Source organism: Bos javanicus, chromosome 25, assembly GCF_032452875.1.
Source record: "Bos javanicus breed banteng chromosome 25, ARS-OSU_banteng_1.0, whole genome shotgun sequence".
Lineage (NCBI taxonomy): Eukaryota > Metazoa > Chordata > Mammalia > Artiodactyla > Bovidae > Bos > Bos javanicus.
This window is the reverse complement of record NC_083892.1, coordinates 16,413,473-16,433,867: the sequence shown is the minus strand read 5'-3', so window position 1 is coordinate 16,433,867 and position 20,395 is coordinate 16,413,473. Positions and strand designations below refer to the sequence as shown.

At 42.7% G+C, this 20,395-nt stretch overlaps 2 protein-coding genes across 4 annotated transcripts; both read left to right on the top strand.

Moving 5' to 3' along the window:
- Nucleotides 1-8,759, top strand: ARL6IP1 (ADP ribosylation factor like GTPase 6 interacting protein 1). 2 transcript variants are annotated; one of them, XM_061401251.1, is made up of 6 exons: nt 1-285; nt 3,111-3,244; nt 3,700-3,819; nt 6,033-6,150; nt 6,733-6,817; nt 7,239-8,759. In XM_061401251.1, exons 1-6 carry the CDS (start codon nt 250-252, stop codon nt 7,355-7,357), a joined length of 612 nt encoding a protein of 203 aa, XP_061257235.1. In that variant the 5' UTR covers nt 1-249; the 3' UTR covers nt 7,358-8,759. The 2 variants fall into 2 exon arrangements, with proteins under 2 accessions (XP_061257235.1, XP_061257236.1); XM_061401252.1 differs by lacking the exon at nt 3,700-3,819 and having other exon boundaries at nt 146-285.
- Nucleotides 8,760-11,468: 2,709 nt separating this feature from the next.
- On the top strand, nt 11,469-18,742 carry RPS15A (ribosomal protein S15a). 2 transcript variants are annotated; one of them, XM_061401253.1, is made up of 4 exons: nt 13,916-14,077; nt 14,565-14,644; nt 17,347-17,432; nt 18,546-18,742. In XM_061401253.1, exons 1-4 carry the CDS (start codon nt 13,945-13,947, stop codon nt 18,637-18,639), a joined length of 393 nt encoding a protein of 130 aa, XP_061257237.1. In that variant the 5' UTR covers nt 13,916-13,944; the 3' UTR covers nt 18,640-18,742. The 2 variants fall into 2 exon arrangements, with proteins under 2 accessions (XP_061257238.1, XP_061257237.1); XM_061401254.1 differs by lacking the exons at nt 13,916-14,077; nt 14,565-14,644 and adding an exon at nt 11,469-12,905.
- The last annotated feature ends 1,653 nt before the right edge of the window (nt 18,743-20,395 follow it).

Sequence of the window (20,395 nt, the reverse complement as noted above, 5' to 3'; positions counted from 1 at the left end):
CGGCGAGGTCTCACTTTCCTTTGACCTCGGTTTCAAGTCATGCGCTGGACAGCGGTTGGTCCGGTCTGCTCAAGCTTGATCTCGATTTGCCCAATGAAGAACGAGCTTCGCAGGGTTTGTCGGGAAAGGCCGCCGGCCTATATAAGCGGGCTGCGGGGCGTATCCTCGCGCTAGGGGTGCGGCGAGGGAGTCTGCGGAGGATTTGATTTGGTGGCGTCCTGTTCTCGCTGATACGGCACGTCGAGAACTATGGCGGAAGGAGATAATCGCAGCACCAATCTGCTGGTGAGTCCCAGCGCCTAGTCGCCAGACGACAGAGCGGAGCCTCCGGACTTCGGTGTGCTCCGTGGGACTGAGCTGCGGCCTTGTTCTTATCACCCGCGGCGGGCCCGGCCCTCCTCTCCCTTTCCGGGTGTAGGCGATGACGCTTGCCCTTTTGGCTTCTTGGTTAGCCTCTGCTTGGTAGTGACTAGTCGTGGCGACTCCTAACACCCCCTTGGGGAAGGTGCGCGATGGAGCGAAGAGGGCGCTTGATCATTCACTGCGAATAGAGGTTGAGGAGGAAGCTGGAGAAGGGGGCTGTGACCAGTCTGGGTTGCAGTCAGTGTTAGAGGGCCTCGAGGGGCCTGTCGAGCGCTTTGGGGGCCCAGACTCCAGCCGTATCTGTGTCTCCCCCTTCTTGATCTTAATCAGAATGTCCCTTCGCCCTTTATCCTAATGATTGGGCAGGAGTGGAGGGTCAAAGGGCTCTTCCCGAGCGTTTCTGTTAGAGCCTGGCACGGCTTAAAACGGCAAGGAGGCTTCAAGCTCATGGCTGGAAAATGGAGGTGGGATCCAGCTGGAAGACAATGGGAGGTTCCTGGCGTTTGTCTGGAACTTTTAAGTCTGGGAGGGGGTGTCACAGGACGATTTTAGAGTAAGCAGGGGTCGAAGGGAACTGCAGTGAGCTTGTATCAAAGGCAGACAATTATAACCTCAGCCCGAATCTCACCGCAGGATCTAGACAAAAAGCGAGAGAAATCTGTCCATCTTCTCCATGGCCTTTCCCCAGGAAAAGACAAGCCACACACCATCACCACAGTGAATAGAGAAACAGAATAATTAAATTTTGGCGTTTGATTTTCCAAGAGCCCAGGTTCTAACGAATCAAATTATTTTATTGGGCAGTTTTGATTGTGGTGATTTTCATTTTGTGTTGACTTTTAAATATGCATGACCTTTGCCCCTTTTCTATGGTTAGCCTAGTTAGCCCCAACACACAAACCCCCCCACCCCCACCCACCCACCCAAGATCGAATAGCTATTGAAATAACTGGTCTTGGCCTCGAGCTGGTCTGCTTTTTGCACAGACACACACACACACACACACACATACACACCCACCCAAGATCGAACAGCTATTGAAACAACTGATCTTGGCCATGAGTCGCTTTAGTCGTGTCCGACTGTGTGCGACCCTATAGACGGCAGCCCACCAGGCTCCCCCGTCCCTGGGATTCTCCAGGCAAGAACGCTGGAGTGGGTTGCCATTTCCTTCTCCAATGGATGAAAGTGAAAAGTGAAAGTGAAGTCGCTGAATCGTGTCCGACTCTTCGCAGTGTGATTTAATTTAATGAGAACAAGACCTTTGGCCTTGGCTTTGCTGCATTCAGATCTGTAAACCTCTGTGTGTCTCAGTTTCCTTATCTGTAGAATGAGAATAGTAAGGATACCTTCCTTTCAGCTTGTTGGGAGGTGTAAGTATAGAAAATATTTATGTATATAAGTATATAAAATATATATACTTACACCTTAAAGTATAAATATATAAAATATTTAACAGAGTTTCTGTCACATGGTACTCTTTTAAGGAAATATGGATTTTTCTAGTTTTTTTTCTTTCTCGACTCTTGCAAAACTTAGCTTGCTGCTGAGTCACTTGAGTCATGCCCGACTCTGTGCGACCCCACGGACTGCAGCCTACCAGGCTCCCCCATCCCTGGGATTCTCCAGGCAAGAACACTGGAGTGGGTTGCCATTTCCTTCTCCAATGCATGAGAGTGAAAAGTGAAAGTGAAGTCGCTCAGTCATGTCCGACTCTTTGCAACCCCATGGACTGCAGCCTAGCAGGCTCTTCCGTCCATGGGAGTTTCCAGGCAAGAGTACTACTGGAGTGGGGTGCCATTGCCTTCTCCGAAACTTAGCTTACATGCAAGGAAAAAACCAACCAAACAACAACAAAATCAACTTAAAGGTTTTTTGCCACAGTAGCTCATCTGAGAAGTCTACTTAGCTCATCTGAGAAGTCTACTTGCAGCTGATTGTCAGATTTGCAGAGAAATTTGACATCTAACCAAAGCATCCTGATAAGTGTAAGGAGCGTTTTATTGAGATATATTGGGGTTAATATTAATAAGTCATTTATAATTCGGTGAAAGCACAGTAGTTTTCCTTAGTTGTGCAAGTGATGCCAATATATAGATTATTCCAGTACACAAAGAGCTATTTTGGAAATTGAATGCTGTTCAGGGAGAGGCTTTCCTCATGTATTCAGGAGTAGGGGGTTAAATCAATGAAATAATAAAAGAAGAGATCGATTGTAACAACCTGAAATGAGCAAACCTCAGGTGATCTTATTTTATACTTGGGGCAGTGCCACTTAGCAGTGCCTAGTGAAGGGAAGTCGCTCAGTCGTGTCCAACTCTTTGGGATCCCATGGACGGAGTAGCCTGCACCAGGCTACTCCATCCATGGGATTTTCTAGGCAAGAGTACTGGAGTGGGTTGCCATTTCCTTCTCCAGGGAATCTTCCCGACCCAGGGATCGAACCCAGGTCTCCCGCATTGTAGACAGATGATTTACTGTCTGAGCCACCAGGGAAGCCTGCAGCTAGCAGTGCATGGCTTTGGGAAAATAACCATTCTGAACTCACTTTAATTGTAAAGGGGTCTGATTATCCCTATCTTAAGGAGTCTTATAAGGATTGTGTTACATAACCCCAGTGCTTGGGCTTGGAAAGTGACCGTTACATGATAATTTTCCCCCCATTGATTTCTGACTTTGGTATCTCTAGGAGTTACAGAAATGTTGACATTAGTAAAATGATTGCTTTAAATGTTGCTCATATGTAGGCTGCAGAGACTGCAAGTCTGGAAGAGCAGCTGCAAGGATGGGGAGAAGTGATGCTGATGGCAGATAAAGTCCTCCGATGGGAAAGAGCCTGGTTTCCACCTGCCATCATGGGTGTGGTTTCTTTGGTGTTTCTGTAAGTGAGCTATTAAATTACAATAGATTTATGCTTGTTACTAATAATGGTTCAGGTTTCATTTATGGAAGTGCCTGAAGTCTTGTAATTTTAAAATCTGTAAAAAATGCCTTTCCTTAGAGCCATCTGCCTGGTTTTCAGAATCCATAGTACTATGTAAACTCAGTAACCAGTGCAGTGAAATAAATCTGTGGCTCAAACCTAGGACTGTTTATACTCCAAGAAGGTGCCGAGGACCCCAAAGGGCTTTTGCCTCTTGATGTTTACATTAACTGTTATGCCTGGGATGTCATCATGTCACAAAACTTCCGGAAAACCACTTGTGAGAAAATGAGAATAGGAAGGGCAGATAACATCTTTTAAGAACCAGAGGACTGACTGAATAAACATCTTCAGCTAGCACTAATAAAGACCATATTTTTCTAACCTTTGTTACTTTTTTTTTTTTTAAACAGGACTATCTACTATCTAGATCCATCTGTTCTATCTGGTGTTTCCTGTTTTGTTATGTTTTTGTGCTTGGCTGACTACCTTGTTCCCATTCTAGCACCTAGAATTTTTGGCTCCAATAAATGGTAGGTGGCATAATGATGTGGCATTCAAATTTCTGAGAACCTGATAACTGTGACTAGGGTGCTGTAATTACAGAGAACTGCCTTAATTAACAGATAGCTAGGGATTAGACTTATTGTTTGATGTAAAGAATTTCTTAGCTGATTCACATATAAATCATGAATTTCCAGTACTTATATCTCCATAGTTCTTTTAGACTCTAGCATTTATTTTGACTTTTTTCTTTCTAGACCTTTGTATTGAAGTGAGGCTTTTTTCGGTAATGATTTCTCAGCGATTGAATTCATAATGAGCTTTCCATAAAAGTAGTATGTCTGCTTTACATTTTTTACCATCGATATTTAAGATAATACTAATTTCATAAATAACATGAATAATTGAAAACAGTAAACATAGTTGTTTTTTTTTTTTTTTTTGCCTGTTCATTTAGCAACTGTTTATTGAATGTCTACTTTTATGTTAGGTGTACTCTTCTGGGTGCTGTGAAGTATTTTGATTTTTAAGATTGATCTTGTGTTTCAGGCTGAGACATTGAGGGAGTGCAGTATGGTTAGCAAAAGTGCTTAAGAATAGATTCAAGCTTATACAGAAGTGGGTTGTTTATTTCATTTATACCATTCTTTGTACGAGTTACTTATGGGTTCCCAAGATAAGGTTAAGTGGCTTCGGATCCTATTAAAGTAATTGCTTAACTTTCCTCTGGAATGTTGGATTTCTCACTTTTGATCCAAATAGTGAACAAAACTAGATAGAGGAATGGGATTGTTTTTCTCCTGGATGTTTTTCTTCCTTGGTTGTTTATTTTAATTTGATTAGTAGTCTACTTGTGCCTATAGTTTTTTGTTCTCCTGATAATAACAAATGATAAAAATAATTCTGTAAAAATAATTTTAAATGTAGGAATTGCTTGAATTATGGGATAAGTAAGCATGTTTGTTTGTATAAACATGTTTCTATCATATCAGAACGGTTAGTGTTAGGAAATGCCCTCTGAATTGTTTTTCATGTGCAGTAATAAATTATGCTGCTGTTTGGGAGCCAAATTCTTTTTTTTTTTTAATGTTTAAACTTTATTTTTAATTTATTTGGCTGTGCCCACTCTTTGTTGTGGCATGCGGGATCTAGTTTGCTGACCAGGGATCAAACCTGGGCCCCCTGCATTTGGGAGCTCAGAGTCTTAACCACTGGACCACCGAGTCCCTGGGGGCAAGTTTGTGACTATGCAGTGTAACAATTTAACAGACTCAACGTCATACCCTGATTTTATTAGCCAGATAACATTCTAATCTGCTAATCCTTAAATCCTGGAGAAAAAATTTCAGAAGTAAACACATGAAGTTTCTTGGTAGTTGGTACGTTATCACTGGCGCAGTTTTGTTTTTTGACCTTTATGAGGAAGGAAGAACACTGTCGCGTAGCCACAGGGCAGCCTTGACTGTGGGCAGCATATGAATGTCTGCTTACAAGAAGTCCCAGGGCTCCGCAGAAGGCCTTCCGCTGTATCTGTCACTGCAGATGTACAAGGACAAGGACTAGCGGAGAGAGAGCAACACACCCCAGCAGAGGGCTTGCTTTTTATATCAGCCATTGTGTCTGTGTGGCAAAGACAGTACAAAGACAAAATTATAAAAAAAAACCAGAACCTAAAATACATTATAAATGAAAACAGACTTTTTTGGAGTATCTTTTTGTATTTATTCTTATTGCTGTTTTGTTTGTGATTTGTGATTGGATCTGAACTGTTCGTGGCTGCCTTGGCATCAAATGTATGAAGCCCAGTTGAGGTACTTTGAATGCCAGTAGTTACTGTTTGGTAGAAATGTCACATCCTCCTCAAAATCGTGGGACTCTGGTGGCCACAACTCAGGATTCACTGGGATCTGCCAAATGATATAGGAAGTTTGGGGGTTTTTTTTTGTTTCTGTCTTTTGTCTGCTTTTTGGCCATGCTGCACAGCTGTGGGATTTAGTTCCCTGACCAGGGATTGCACCTGGGCCCTCAGAAGTTAGAGCTTGGAGTCCTAAACCACTGGACCAAAAAGGAATTCCCCAAAGAGTCTTAATGGTTCAAGAGCGCTTTTTTTTTTTTAATGAGATAATATGCATTGTTTTCTTTAGATTTTCTTTGGAAAGTAGCTTTTGAAATTTGAGAGGATGGTATACTTCTGTTTAATATTTAGATTTGTCTATAGTAAAGAGGAAAATTCTTTTTCTAGGACCACCGAGCAACAGCAAAGATTCCATGAAATTTGCAGCAATCTAGTAAAAACTCGACGCAGAGCTGTGGGCTGGTGGAAACGCCTCTTTACACTAAAGGAAGAAAAGCCTAAAATGGTACTTTTTTGGTTTTGACTTATTTAAGTAGAGCAACATTTTAAGATTGTGTCAGATTTTACTTCATCATAGTCTAAAGCCTTTCTTTTTTACTCTAGTTGTAGTTGGATGTTTATCATTGTGTGTTGGTTTAACTCCTCTGAGTACATGCATAAATATTTATCTGTATCAGTTATACTGAAAGTTAGATTTACATTTTGCATTTAATTTTTCATTGTAGAATGAATTTTTTCTGGTTCTTTTTACTTACTGAAATAAATATAAAAGATACATCTCTTTTCTCTTAGTTTCACTTGAGGTTACTATGTGAAGTTATGAATTGCGAAAGTAGTGTAATTTATATTATAAACTACTTAATTTACATATAGAAATAGTTATTCTAGGAGAGAATGTATCTAAATTCTATAAAGTAGACCTAGGGAGTTTTCTGTAGGTTTTATATAATACATAGATGCTAAATATTTTAAAAGAAAAATGAGAGTAAAAACTGAGTTATTTTCCAACCTTTGAAACAACCTCCTAAAGTTTCAGTTCTTAGTCTGTTCCGAGGAGTTGATAAGTTCTTGTTATTTTCATTATTAGTACTTCATGACCATGATCATTTCTCTTGCTGCGGTTGCTTGGGTGGGACAGCAAGTCCACAACCTCCTTCTCACCTACCTGATAGGTAAGTCTCTGGGGAAGGACTGCAGGCATGTCCTAGCCAGTTTAACTGGAATTTGGTAAACAGTATGTTCCTGCTTACTGAGTTCGAGGCAGTGATTAAGGAACTGTGTGAACATAGAAAGATGACTAAAAGCTGGGTCCTTGTTTTCAATGAGTTTGTGGTCTTATCAGAAGTAAGACAAAGAATCGATAACCAAGGTAGAAAGTATTGTGCACAAGGTAAAAATAGGCAGTGTGTGTTACCTGAGGTTGGGAGGTGTGAGAGCAGACGCTTCTAGGGATAATTGTCATCGGGAATAATGGGTATCATGTTGCTTCTTCTCATTAGAGTGTGTCTTAGTCTGAGGAACTAGCTTCTGTAAAATGTTGTAGTCTTTAGAAAGTTAATTGTTGCCTCTGTAACTTTTTTTTTTTCCTTTAAGTGACTTTCTTACTTTTGCTTCCTGGACTGAACCAACATGGGATCATTTCGAAGTACATTGGAATGGCCAAAAGAGAGATAAACAAGCTTCTCAAACAAAAAGAAAAGAAAAATGAATAAAGCATTTGCTTTATTCAGTGTGATTAATGGAGTATACATTGTCCTTGGGAACAGTGTCTGTTATGCTGTTTGGATACTAAAATGTTACAGAAGTAGCTCTCTGCTGTCCCTCACTCTGCCCTTAGTACACATTCTGACTTGCTAAGCAAGGCTTTATGCCCAGTGTCTTCATGGGTGTGTTCTTAGCAGCTGGCCTTATATGGACAACTCTTTCTTCAGTTCCTCATCTTGGTTTTTTGTCACCCAGGGTTAACTGAACTCTTACTTTTAAAATAAAATAGTGGTGAACTTCACCCTTTAGTACAGTTAACAGTGACTCGGGGTAACTGTTCAAGTTGATCTTTTTTTTAGCTGGATACAGGATAGTGGTCTGTGACTTCAGGAAGCTTATTCTATCGTCTGCTTCCATGGTCTGCTTAAAAAACTGGCTTCATGAGTATAGACCAAGTTTACCACTTCTGATGAACAGACCAATTGAGATTCATTCCTCATTCTGTTTCGATAGTGTGGGAGCAGAAGCCTCATGGAATAAGATGAAGCTAATTTCATGCCTTAGCGTGTGTTTTCTCCCTTGTGCAGAATTTAGCAGTTTGTAGGAAACTCAGTGTTTCCTAAATGTTTCCTTCCTCCCAAATGGGGAATCTGGCAGGAACTTTTAGAACTCTTGTTCCCTTGCACTTAAACTTGAAGTTAGTACGTCCTTAAACGCTTTTTAGTAGCAGGCTTACACAAGTTGGTAGTTAGGACTTTTAATTTCAGACTTTCAGTTAATTGGAACTAAAGTCCATAATAGGTTAAGAGTCACGTCCATGATCTTCACTCCAAGACCAGCCAATAAAGGACAAAAGTCTTCCTGTGTTGAGTCAAGATTCATTTCAGTAGAAAATAGCCTTATCCTACCAATTTTTCAAGACCAGAATAAGCCTTTAAAGATAAGTCTCAAGAGTCTCCTTTTATGGTAACACTGGCTGCTTTTGGTCCCCATAGATGGAGTAGTTGAAATCTGTAGGAATGGACCTCTGAGGGCTGGAAATGTGATATACTTGGGAACAATTCTTAAACTGATTAACTAGTTGTAATATAGTTTTGTGAATTTATTGCACTGATGCTGTGAAACCTGGACCTTGTGGTATATCAGTCCCTAAATTAGTGTTATTTTCTCCCCTTCAATATTGCTGTAAACAGTGGCACCGTGTAGCATGTTTGACTTTTTAAATGTTTCGTATACAACCTACAAACTACCATAATTTACGTGTGTTTCCTCATTGTATATAAGCTTGTCTTCCTATCCAGATTTTTTGTGTGAATGTGTGTTCTACCAATTAACTACTTTTGCAGTTTTAATCCTGTATTATTTCTTCTACTTTGTTAAAAGGGGAATAAATAAAAAAGCTGGAATCCCTCCTTGTGTCCTTTCTTTATAGCTTAACCAATAAGTGTTTCCATGATTGGATTTACATACCCAGTTAATGAACTACCCTGGGTGATCATTCCACTGCTGTAGCGGGCTCTTTGGATTTCCCAGGAGGCGCAGTGGTAAAGAACCTGCAAATGCAGGAGATGCTGGAGAAGCCATCCCTGCGTTGGGAAGGTCCCTTAAGAACAGAATGAACTAAAAGGTTTAAATTCTTTCAGTAAACATCTAGGCACCACCCTAGATGGAAAAGGAGGTAAAATGAATAAATGATGGCCAAAAGTGGTATGTGAGGGTGTGGCTGGGAGGTCAGGCAGCAGAAGGATGCAGGAGAGAGGGCCACACACCTCTACCCTAGGACCTAGCTCAGAATTTTGTACCTGACGTGCCCAGTAACATTTGTTTGTACTTAGAGTTTTTTTAAAATAGAGCCCAAATTGGGTATTTTATCACTGGGTCTCACTATCCTTTGTGGGTACTGGGAACAGATTCAGTGTCAAACCTCTTGCTTTCCCTACCTGCCAAATGTATGGATCCTTCCTTGAAGCCTCCTGGAGGCTTGATGTCCAGAAAAGGGAAGTTTCTACCTAGTCACCATAGGTCTCTTGGTCACTCAGTGCTCTGGAATGCAGCCACGCGCAGCTGTGATGAGTCTCCAGGCCAGCTTGGATACTACTGTGCCAGCTCTGGCCACAGCACAAGTCGACTTTTGAGTTCTTTGCACCACCTCTAGCAGAGTTATTCCAGAATTAACAGGATGTCAAGAGGCGATCTATACACAGTCTTCTGCTCCATTTCCACTCCTCTCCCCTTCCCCCAGTCCCAACCATTCCAAGATTTCTGGATATCTTTATATGCCTTATATGCCCTCCTAGCTCTTCAAAGTGAAAGTGAAAGTCGCTCAGCTGTGTCCGACTGTTTGTGATCCCATGGACTATACAGGCCAGAATACTGGAGTGGGTAGCTGTTCCCTTCTCCAAAGGATCTTCCCAACCCAGGGATCAAACCCAGGTCTTCTGCATTGCAGACGGATTCTATACCAACTGAGCTATGAGGGAAGCCCCTAGCTCTTAGAGCCACTCAAAAACCCATAGGCCACACACCCTTCCTAATGTTTGGGAATAAAACCCCACAAGTAATTTATATATGACCACTGTCTTTGACTTTTTAACTTACAGCAAAATTTTAAGACTGAGTTAAGCCTGAATTTAGTTTGCTTCCTCATTTGTGAGGTGGAGATAATACAGATCTCAAAGGGGCATTATGTAACTCCATGTGTTTTGAGGATTCAGAGTTAATCTACAGGATTAACTGCTTAGTGGCAGTTAGGAATTAGCTGTTAGAAGCCTTCAGACAGATTAAATGGCACTTCCTCCTGGCAAAGCTTTAGCAACTTCGCAGGCCACCTCTCCGTTCCCACGTGCTTCATATTGGCATGGAAACAGCACACTGCCTGGTACTGTTATTTAGAGATTTGTCTCTGCTGGGATCTGCACCTCTTAAGGCCTGGAACTGATGTTTGTCGTGCTACAACTGGCATATGATAGGCACTCATTAGATGTTTGCTGAATGAAGGGATGAAAGAATGAATGAAGTGTATAAACAGAGGTTGAGTGGTGCTAGTTTTCTATTGATGGAGGCTCTTGAAGGAAAGTGGGTTTATTAACTCCCCACTGTTGCTAAGTCCCTCAAGTTGAGTACCACAGTTTTAGTCAACATCTTGCATTCAGGCAACCAGTTTTTAAAGGAAATATTTCTTAGAAAAGCCAATGCCTATGTTGGGAGCTTGGCACTCCTCAAGGTTCACTTAGGATTTGAGAAGTGGTGACGGTGGGTGAGGTGGGCTGTGATGCTAATAACAAATGCTGGTCTTTTATCTGGATTATTTCATTTATCTTAACAGCAACTTCGAGTAGTTAGTATATCATTCCCTTTTACAGACGGGGAAACTGATTTGCCCATTCATTTATTCATTACACATGTATTAGGGACCTACCATGTGGAGTTAACTTATCTAGAAGCTGTGGGTACAGTGGTGAACAAAGCCAACCATATCCCTGCCTGCTTAACGGAGACAGTAAATACACTTCCAAAATCTCAAGCGGTAAACCCTATGGAGAAGAGTTAAACAGGGCAATGAGATTGGGAGGCAGGGAGGATGAGGAGGACGCTGTGTGATTGAACAGAGACCTGACAAACTGGGGGAGGAAAAGTTAAAGGGAAAAGCAAATGCAAAGGCCCTGAGGCAGAGTGTGCTTGGAGTATCTGAAGAAAAGTCAGCAAGGGAGATGGCTGGGAGATGGTGTTCCTATGTAAGGAGGCAGATATTACAAGAAGGACTTTTTAAGTTTTTGTAAGGAATCTGGATTTTACTGACAGGAATCCTTGGAGAGTCCGAGGTCTGTCAAGTTTTAAAATGATCATTCTGGCAGCCTTGTGGGAAACACAGGGAAGGGGGTGGAAAATACAGGGAAGGGTAAGAAGGGAGGGTAAGGGTGAAAGCGGTGAGGAAGTTAAGTCCTGAGCAGAAGCTTAGCCTAAGGTCACTCAGCTCCAGAGAGGGCGGAGCCAGAATTCCCTGTCTCCCAGGCAGCCGGACCTCGAGCAGTAACTGCTGAGCATTTATTTAACGCGTGCCAGAGATTTTGCGAGCCCTTTGTCACCATTATGTCATCTGACCCTTGCAACAAACTTTAAGAGGCCGAGCGTTTATTTCTAAAGATTTGTGGCTTTCTTTGCAACTGTGTCTGTATTTCAGAACTTAAAAGAAAAGTCTGGAACTCCAGTAAATAATTTCTAATACTTCAGTTCAGTCGCTCAGTCCTGTCCGACTCTTTGCGAACCCATGAATTGCAGCACCCGCCAGGCCTCCCTGTCCATCACCAACTCTCGGAGTTCACTCAAACTCACGTCCATCGAGTCGGTGATGCCATCCAGCCATCTCATCCTCTGTCATCCCCTTCTCCTCCTGCCCCCAATCCCTCCCAGCATCAGAGTCTTTTTCGCATGAGGTGGCCAAAGTATTGGAGTTTCAGCTTTAGCATCAGTCCTTCCAATGAACACTCAGGACTGATGTTTAGGATGGACTGGTTGGATCTCCTTGCAGTCCAAGGGACTCTCAAGAGTCTTCTCCAACACCACAGTTCAAAAGCATCAATTCTTCGGCGCTCAGCCTTCTTCACAGTCCAACTCTCACATCCATACATGACCACTGGAAAAACCATAGCCTTGACTAGACGAACCTTTGTTGGTAAAGTAATGTCTCTGCTTTTGAATATGCTATCTAGGTTGGTCATAACTTTCCTTCCAAGGAGTAAGCATCTTTTAATTTCATGGCTGCAATCACCATCTGCAGTGATTTTGAAGCCCAAAAAAACAGCGTCAAAAAAGAAGCATCGATTAAGAAAAATATTTTTTACTGTTTTGAAAAAGTATAAACAAATTTCAAAAAACAGAAATTGTACAGGGAGAAAGCTCTACCCTGGTGGCTCAGTGGTAAAGAAGTCGCCAACGCAGGAAACCCATGTTCGATTCCCGGATGGGAAAGATCCCCTGGAGAAGGAAATGGCAACTCACCCATCTTTGCCTGGGAAATCCCATGAACAAAGGAGCCTTGCCGGCTACAATCCATAGAGTCACAAAGAGTCCGATACGACTTAGCGACTAAGCAACAAAAATAGGGAGAAAAGCATGACTCCCATCCCAGTTTCTAACGCCCTTCTCAGAGGCAATTGCCGATTTCTTGTGGGTCCTTCCAGAGATACTGTAAATACGCACGTATCAAAATTCTTTCTAAATAGTCAACAGTTACTGCAATAAAAATCAGTAAATATCTAGGCCCTCGTCAGCTTTTCGTTTTTACCGATTAGCTGCTAGAAAGGAGTTCAAAACTACGCAAATGCCCCACTTCTTGCCAGCTGTCTGCCCTATGCCGCGCCGGGGATGTTCGATTCCATCGACTCTCTGCTACCTACCCCGCGGGAGGCTCCGCCCCTTCACCCGCCTCCTTCCAGTAGGCAATCCTTTTTTCTTTGTTTTTGGCGGGGCTTTAAAAGTCTCGCGATAGCCCGACCCGTAACCCATAATTCCGTGCGCTCGCCCCTCCCATCCTCTTTCCGCCATCTTTCCGTGCCGGTGAGTATCTCTCTCTGAGCTATCCAATATCATCCGTCGGTTATCGGTGCCATCCTGTGGTGTGGGATTCGCGCTCCGTGTCCTGCGAGGATGTTGGAGGCCTCTTAGGCCGGAGATGCTAGCCTTTCGAGGGTCTGGGCAGGCAGAGGGGAGAGTCATGCCGAGCTATCCCATGCTTTGAACCCCGGAGAGCCCGGCCTCTGGGACGCAGGCCGCCGCCCTTGGGAACAGGGAGCTTTGGACCGTTCCGGGGGGGCGGCAGCTCCGAATCTTTCGGCGGCGCCAGGACCTCCCGTTAGTGGTTGAAGCAGCTCGTTGGCTCTGAGAAGCACCGGGGGGCCATGGAATTGGTGGGCCGTGCAGCTTCCCATTACTTTGGGTGCGCCGGGAGCTTGGGAGATGAGGACCGTCGGGAGGGGAAACTGCATCCTGCCTGTGGTGGCCGTTTGCTGGGAACGAGTCTGGTTTCCTCTCAAGACACTTGAGCTGGAGGAAGTAGGTTGGCGTCCTGCTGTCGTGGTTTGAGACATGCCTCTGTTCCTAACTTTCAAAACTTTATTAGATGAAGTTTGTGCCCTTTGAGGTAAGAGACCCGTCTGGTGATACATGTGAAATGTTTCAGTTTATTACTTCGGTACTTGCCGTTGGGCATAGTTTTAGATGGCACAGGGACGGACATGTTATGTTAATGCAGCAGTTCTGAGTGTTAGGTGAAAGTTGAGTAGTATCTTTGGGTTATTGGGAAAAGTCTGACACTGAGTTAGTAGGTTTAAAGGACCGTGTTAATAGTACAGATGCTGCCGAATTCCACAAGTTTGAGTACTAACTGCCATTTCGAATAACACCTACCATGGCTGGTGTTTTTATTTTAGTAGTTGACATCCTTCTGGGGTTACCGGGGAACCAGTCTGCTTAGAAATGGGGAAGCTTCCACATGATTGAGGCAGAAAGGAAAGGATGTGTTTGTAGGGAAATGATAGGGTGCCTGGTAATGGCAGTGCCGGTAAAACGCCTGTTTTGTCTTCCCTGAACAGCCAGAATGGTGCGCATGAATGTCCTGGCCGATGCTCTCAAGAGTATCAACAATGCCGAAAAGAGAGGCAAACGCCAGGTCCTTATTAGGCCGTGCTCCAAAGTCATCGTCAGGTTTCTAACAGTGATGATGAAGCATGGTAAGTGTCTTGCTGTTTTATGTTTTGGGATAAACATGCTATGGAATGGGTCCTGTAGAAATTTAACTGTGGAGAGAGGCCTGGAAAGGGAAAATGGGGAACAAAGTGGCAGTCAGACATGGTAACTAATGCAGTTGACTTGGGCTGTGGACAGGGTAGTCCTGGAGAAGTGATGCTGTTTAAGAAATGCTGAGTGGGATAGGACTGTTGAAAGGAGGAGGTTTGTGACTGTTCAGGTGTTTGGCAGCTAAAATGGCCTTTCTTGATAATAACATCACCCCACAACATGTCATTGAAAGGACCCTGAGCTCTTCTCAGAGCTGCATGGGATGTAAAGGATTGTTGAACGTCCTGGACACTAGGTAGCTTTTGGGAGTGGGAAGGTATGAAAAGGCAAGGAGGAAAGTATCCCCCTTTTAAAATTGCAGGGTGGATTACTGTCTTCATTTTAAAATTATTTTTTAATACAGTCAGTTGTGTTCTACAGGTTACATTGGCGAATTTGAAATCATTGATGATCACAGGGCTGGGAAAATTGTTGTGAACCTCACAGGCAGGCTAAATAAGGTAAGAATTGACTATCTTTCACATTTTAGAATCTTGAGAATGGTCTAAGGTGGTATATTGCCTTTGTAAAATCAGATAATGTCGTGCTTGCTTTACCTAGTTAGGTTAAGAAGAATGAGAATTGATTAAAATCATTAAATTTTATGTAACTTCTTCCTGATAGAATTGTCAGTTGACCTAGTGTTCGGAGTATAAGGTTATCTGAAGGGAGATGTGGAGGCTTGAGACTGGTGGTACTGGTTTTGAATCCTGGATGGTTCAAGGCCAGTAGTCCTGTTAGTGTAAATAACTTGTGAGGTCTGTTTTTCCTGTCAGTTTGTAGGCATAATCTACTGAATGTGTTTGATGTTTTTGACTTTGGATTGCATGAATTTGGGGGCTAGGTATTAGTCTGTAAGTCAGTTGGGGGTCTCATCGTTGCTGCTTTGCTTTCTGTGTCAGATTTGTAGCTTTCAGATTTGCAAGGGATCTGAGATCCTGTAATCCAAAGTGTGAGTCGCTCAGTGGTGTCCAACTCTTTGCAACCCCAAAGATGACAGCCCGCCAGGCTCCTCTGTCAGTGGGATTCTCCAGGGTATCTTCCCAACCCAGGGATTGAGCCTGGGTCTCCTATATTGCAGGCAGGTTCCTGTAATCCAGCACTAGGGCAGGTGGGCCAAGAAAGTGGTTAGTGGCAGGGGCCAGACTGATTAATAAGGTCATTCCCTAGTCCTGCCGTTGTTTAGTTACAAAGCTGCTTTCTTACGTAGTGAATTTGCTTCTGGTGTGGATAGATTCTTAATGTCAGATGAAAATTACTGGATATGAAGCCTTTGAAGAGTTTTTGAAGGACATTTTGGGTCTGTCTTGTTTTATTTTATTGTAACCATTAGATTCCAATCCCAAGGAAGGATTTGAATTCACTTTTCTCACTCTGATCCTCACAGTGTGTTGAAGTAGAAGAGGGTGTGTTTATTTTCCCCTCTATTTTTAAGAATTAGGAAACTGAGAATTAGGAAATCTGAGTCCTGCTCAGGGACAGTGAAAGACTAATTCTGGTGTATAGCTTATAGCACATTTTAAAGCTGTCCCGCAGAAGATTTGATATTAAAAAAAAAAGTTTGAGAAGTGCCCTGTACCAGGTTTCTCTTGAACACTCACTGTACATAATAGCTTAAGAAATAAGTTTGAACAGAGTATTTACCAAATGGAACTCACTTGTGGCATCCTTACTCTGTGATACACTAAATTATTTGGAAAATCCTGGCTAATAGATAGTTGAAATCCAGGCCCTGCCAAATGCCAGAATTATTTTTTGGTTTCTCTTAACTTCAGTTTTCTTGCTTTGTAAGACATTCTTGCCTCAGTTTCCTTCATGCAAGAGATGGATATACCTTATTGTGGAAATGTAATGGGGCTGGGAAATCAGGTAGTGTTTAAAGATTAGGTTAAGAAAATTCTTGCCTTAATCATATCTTAGATTGATGTGGTTTGAGAGCAGATATAGGAGAAGGCAATGGCACCCCACTCCAGTACTCTTGCCTGGCAAATCCCATGGATGGAGGAGCCTGGTAGGCTGCAGTCCATGGGGTCCCTAAGAGTCAGACACGACTGAGTGACTTCACTTTGACTTTCCACTTTCATGCATTGGAGAAGGAAATGGCAACCCACTCCAGTGTTCTTGCCTGGAGAATCCCAGGGACGGGGGAGCCTGGTAGGCTGCAGTCAGTGGGGTCGCAGAGTCGGACACGACTGAAGCGACTTGGCGGCGGCGGAGAGCAGATATGCTGGACTTACACTAGCTGAATAGGAGGGATTTTTTTTGCTACTGGAATACATAAAGCTCGAGTGTGGTAGTGTAGAGGCCTCAGAAAGCTTTGTCTTTACTTTAGCTTGCTTGGGTTTTCCCTCGTGGTATCCCTGTGTTGCTTCTATCCAATGTGGGATTGCCCTTGATAGTCAAGTGACAGTAGTAGCTCCCAGGATGATGTGATAAAAAGAAGCTGAGTGAGCTTCCTGCCTGGGGGCGCTTGGACCTGATGGGTCCATTTTCAGTTTCGATCTGCCTAGGGAAGTGGGAAGGGTAACTACTCAGAGACTTCATCAAGTTCTAATCTTGTAGTCTCATTCAGTTGACTGTTAAGCATTTTGGAGTCTTCCCAGGCTACACTAGTGGTAAAGAACCTGCCTGCCAATGCAGGAGAGGTGAGAGACGCAGATTCAGTCCTTGGGTGGGGAAGATCCCCTGGAGGAGGGCATGACAGCCCACTTCAGTATTCTTGCCTGGAGAATGGTCTATTAGGGTCGCAAAGAGTGGAATATGACTGAAGCAACTGAGCATGCAAGGCATCTTGGTGAGTGTGCTAGTGATTTGTAGAACAGAGATGTGAGCAGGGTTGTCTTATTTAGCTCTGAGACTTGCTCTCTCGGCTCTTTAAAATCTGGCCATTTGTGCCAGGACAGCGCCACAGGCCGTAGGGATGCGCACTGCTGGCTACCGTGTGTTGTCTTATGTTCTGCCTCTTCTGTTGATATTTCCAGTAGTTTGCTTTTTCCTAAGTAGCCATAGTCTTGTTCTTCAAATTGAACTTACATAGAGTATTGAACAGAATAGTTACCCATGTAATGTTGAGTTGGTTGGCTTCCATGCTCCGTTATAAAAGCTTTTTAGTGTTATTTGTTATTAGTGAAGTGTGAACACTGTTTTCTGTTTCTGTTTACAGTGTGGAGTGATCAGCCCTAGATTTGATGTGCAACTCAAAGATCTAGAAAAATGGCAGAATAACCTGCTCCCATCCCGTCAGTTTGGGTGAGTTGATTTTCTTCATTTAAAATTGATGCTGTGGATGCCTGTGATGCAGAGCTTCTTATTTATTTTTTACATAACAGTAGTAGTAATAGTCTCCATTCCCAAACAGCTTGACTCGTGGGTTAGCGCCTATGTGGCCACACTTCATGTGTTAGGTTTTAGTTTCTGAGAGGTGTGTGAGAGCTGAAGCTGGCTGAGAGCAGAATTGCGTTCCCTTTAGTGTCTGCTCTTTTGGCTTAGTGCAAATAGTTCATACATGTTCTCTATGAATACCCTCCTGTGGCCAGAATGACTTCTGAACCATTGCCCTCTGGGCAAACTCAGTTTGAAAATCTTCATCTGTGGTTAAGAGACTGAGTTCAAATTCTGGATTTTCTTTAAAGCTGTGAGGCTTTGGGTGATTCATGGCCTTGATTTCTTAAAGATGGTAGTTCTCTTATAAGTTACATTATCAGCTGATTTACTTCTGGTAAAGCAGTTTAAAACCTGATCTGACACACCAAGCATTTGGTCTGTTTGTGGTTAAGAACTTAAACACCCAGTTACGTTTGGTGGTGTTGAATTTACTCCCACTTCATGGTTACTGTATAACAGGTATAATGTTATGGGCAAGTCCTTTGTGATTGTAATTAGGATGCTAATTTTAATGCCTCTCAGTTGATACATTTTCTGTGTCTTACCTTGACCCCATAGTAACCCATGAGATAGGCCAGGTGGGATGCCCTTTGTCCAAGTAACTGTATGATAGCTTGCCTGTGATCATACACACAGTAAGTGGCAGAAACAATTCTGTCAAGTTATATCAGTGCTTTAATGCTTTAAACTGTGTGTCTGCTTAAGAGCAGACAGTGACATTCTGAAGTTAGAGGAGGTCCAGTTTTTGTTTTTAGGTAGCATTGCCTCATGTTAGCTGAGACCAGGACTGTGTGTATCGCTGGAGTCTTTGGCTCTAGGAGTCATGCCTGTGCACTGCCAGCCTGTGGAGGCTGCATTATGTCTGGGACCGTATGTTAAACACTGATGAATGTTGGAATTTTTTTGTACCAAAAGTAGTTCGATGTTGAATAGTTCGTAGGGAAAACTTACCAACTTTTTTTTTTTAACTTTCCATAGTTTCATTGTACTGACAACCTCAGCTGGCATCATGGACCATGAAGAAGCAAGACGAAAACATACAGGAGGGAAAATCCTTGGATTCTTTTTCTAGGGATGTAATACATAAAAATAAAATGCCTCAGAGGACTCTGATGCTTCCTTAAGTCGTTTTGAATTTTGTACAGCAGAGTAACAAGAGTGTCTTTGGAAGTATACAGCCTTTGTGTTAATTGGTGAATGCTGTTTCCTTGAAGTACAAGAAAATTTTGGTGTAACTTTCACCATCACCCTTGTGGCTCACCAGAGGAAGGTGTGTCTGGCCCTGCATGGTTGACTCTGGTTTGGGTCCAGATGGTGAAGCTGCCTCTTCTGGAGTCTTAAATTAACCCTTGAATGAGTGGTGCCTTTCCTATTTTTAGCTTAATAGAATATGCATTTCATACCCTAAAAATATGATAAGTTACAGTTGATTATGTAAGTACTCATAAGGAAGCAGAAAATTAGAGCCCTACAGCTCACTAAGACTCAAAGTAAATTTGGATGGCATATCAGGGACATGCCAGCAGTATGTTCTTATAAAATGTCATTCTTTTTAAAAAACCAGTACTGTAAACCTATCATCAAATGTATTCAGGAATTGGGCAGAATTAGTAAGAGCAGTGCTGTCCAGTATACATCTAACAAGAGCCACATGTGTATTCAAAACTTCAGGAAGCCACATTAAAACAAGTAAAGAGAAACTTTTTTTTCTCTTAAAATAACATTTGTGTTCAAAAGTTAAAATTTCACCATACAGATGATGTGAAAAATGAACAAGGTTTTGCTCTTTGCAGTGTCTTTGAAATGATGTGTGTGTTTGTGCTAGTGACTTCAGTCTTGTCTGACTTTTTTGACCCTATGGATCCTACGTATCTTGCCACAGGCTCCTCTGTGTTTAAGGATTTTCCAGGCAAGTATACTGGAGTGGGTGCCATGCCCTCTAGTGCTTTTTCCCGACCCAGAGATAGAACTCACTGTCTCTTAACAGTGTCCTGCATTGGCTGGCAAGTTCTTTACCACTAGTGCCATCTTGTTCAGTCGCTCAGTCATGTCTGACTGCTACCCCATGGACTGCAAGATGCCAGGCTTCCCTGTCCTTCACCATCTCCTGAAGCTTGTTAAAACATGTCCATTAGGTTGATGATGCCTTCCATCCAACCATCTCATCCTCTGTCACCCCCTTCTGTCCTCAGTCTTTCCCAGCATCAGGATCTTTTCCAGTGAGTTGGCTCTTCTCATCAGATGCCAAAGTGTTGGAGCTTCAGCATCAGTCCTTTTGATGAATAGTGAGGATTGATTTCCTTTAGGATTGACTGGTTTCAGCTTGCTATCCAAGGGACTCTTCTTGAAGAGTCTTCTCCAACACCACAGTTGAAAAGCATCAATTCTTCGGTGCTCAGCTTTCTTTATGGTCCAACTCAATTTGTACATAACTACTGGAAAAACCATAGCTTTGACTATATGGACCTTTGTTGGTAAAGTAATGTCTGCTTTTTAATATGCTGTCTAGATTTGTCATAGCCTTTCTTCCTTCCAAGAAACAAGTGTCTTATGGCTGCAGTCATCATCTGCAGTGAGTTCGGAGCCCAAGAAAATAGTCTGTCTCTGCTTCCATTGTTTCCCCATCTATTTGCCGTGAAGTGATGAGGCTGGATGCCATTATCTTTGTATTTTGAATGTTGAATGTTCTTTTTCACTTTGATTAAGAGGCTCTTTATTTCCTCTTCTGCCATAAAGGTGGTGTAATCTGCATATTTGAGGTTGATATTTGTTTCAGCGCTGTCTTGGAAGCCTGAAATGATCCACATAGTACATTTATTCACACTTAA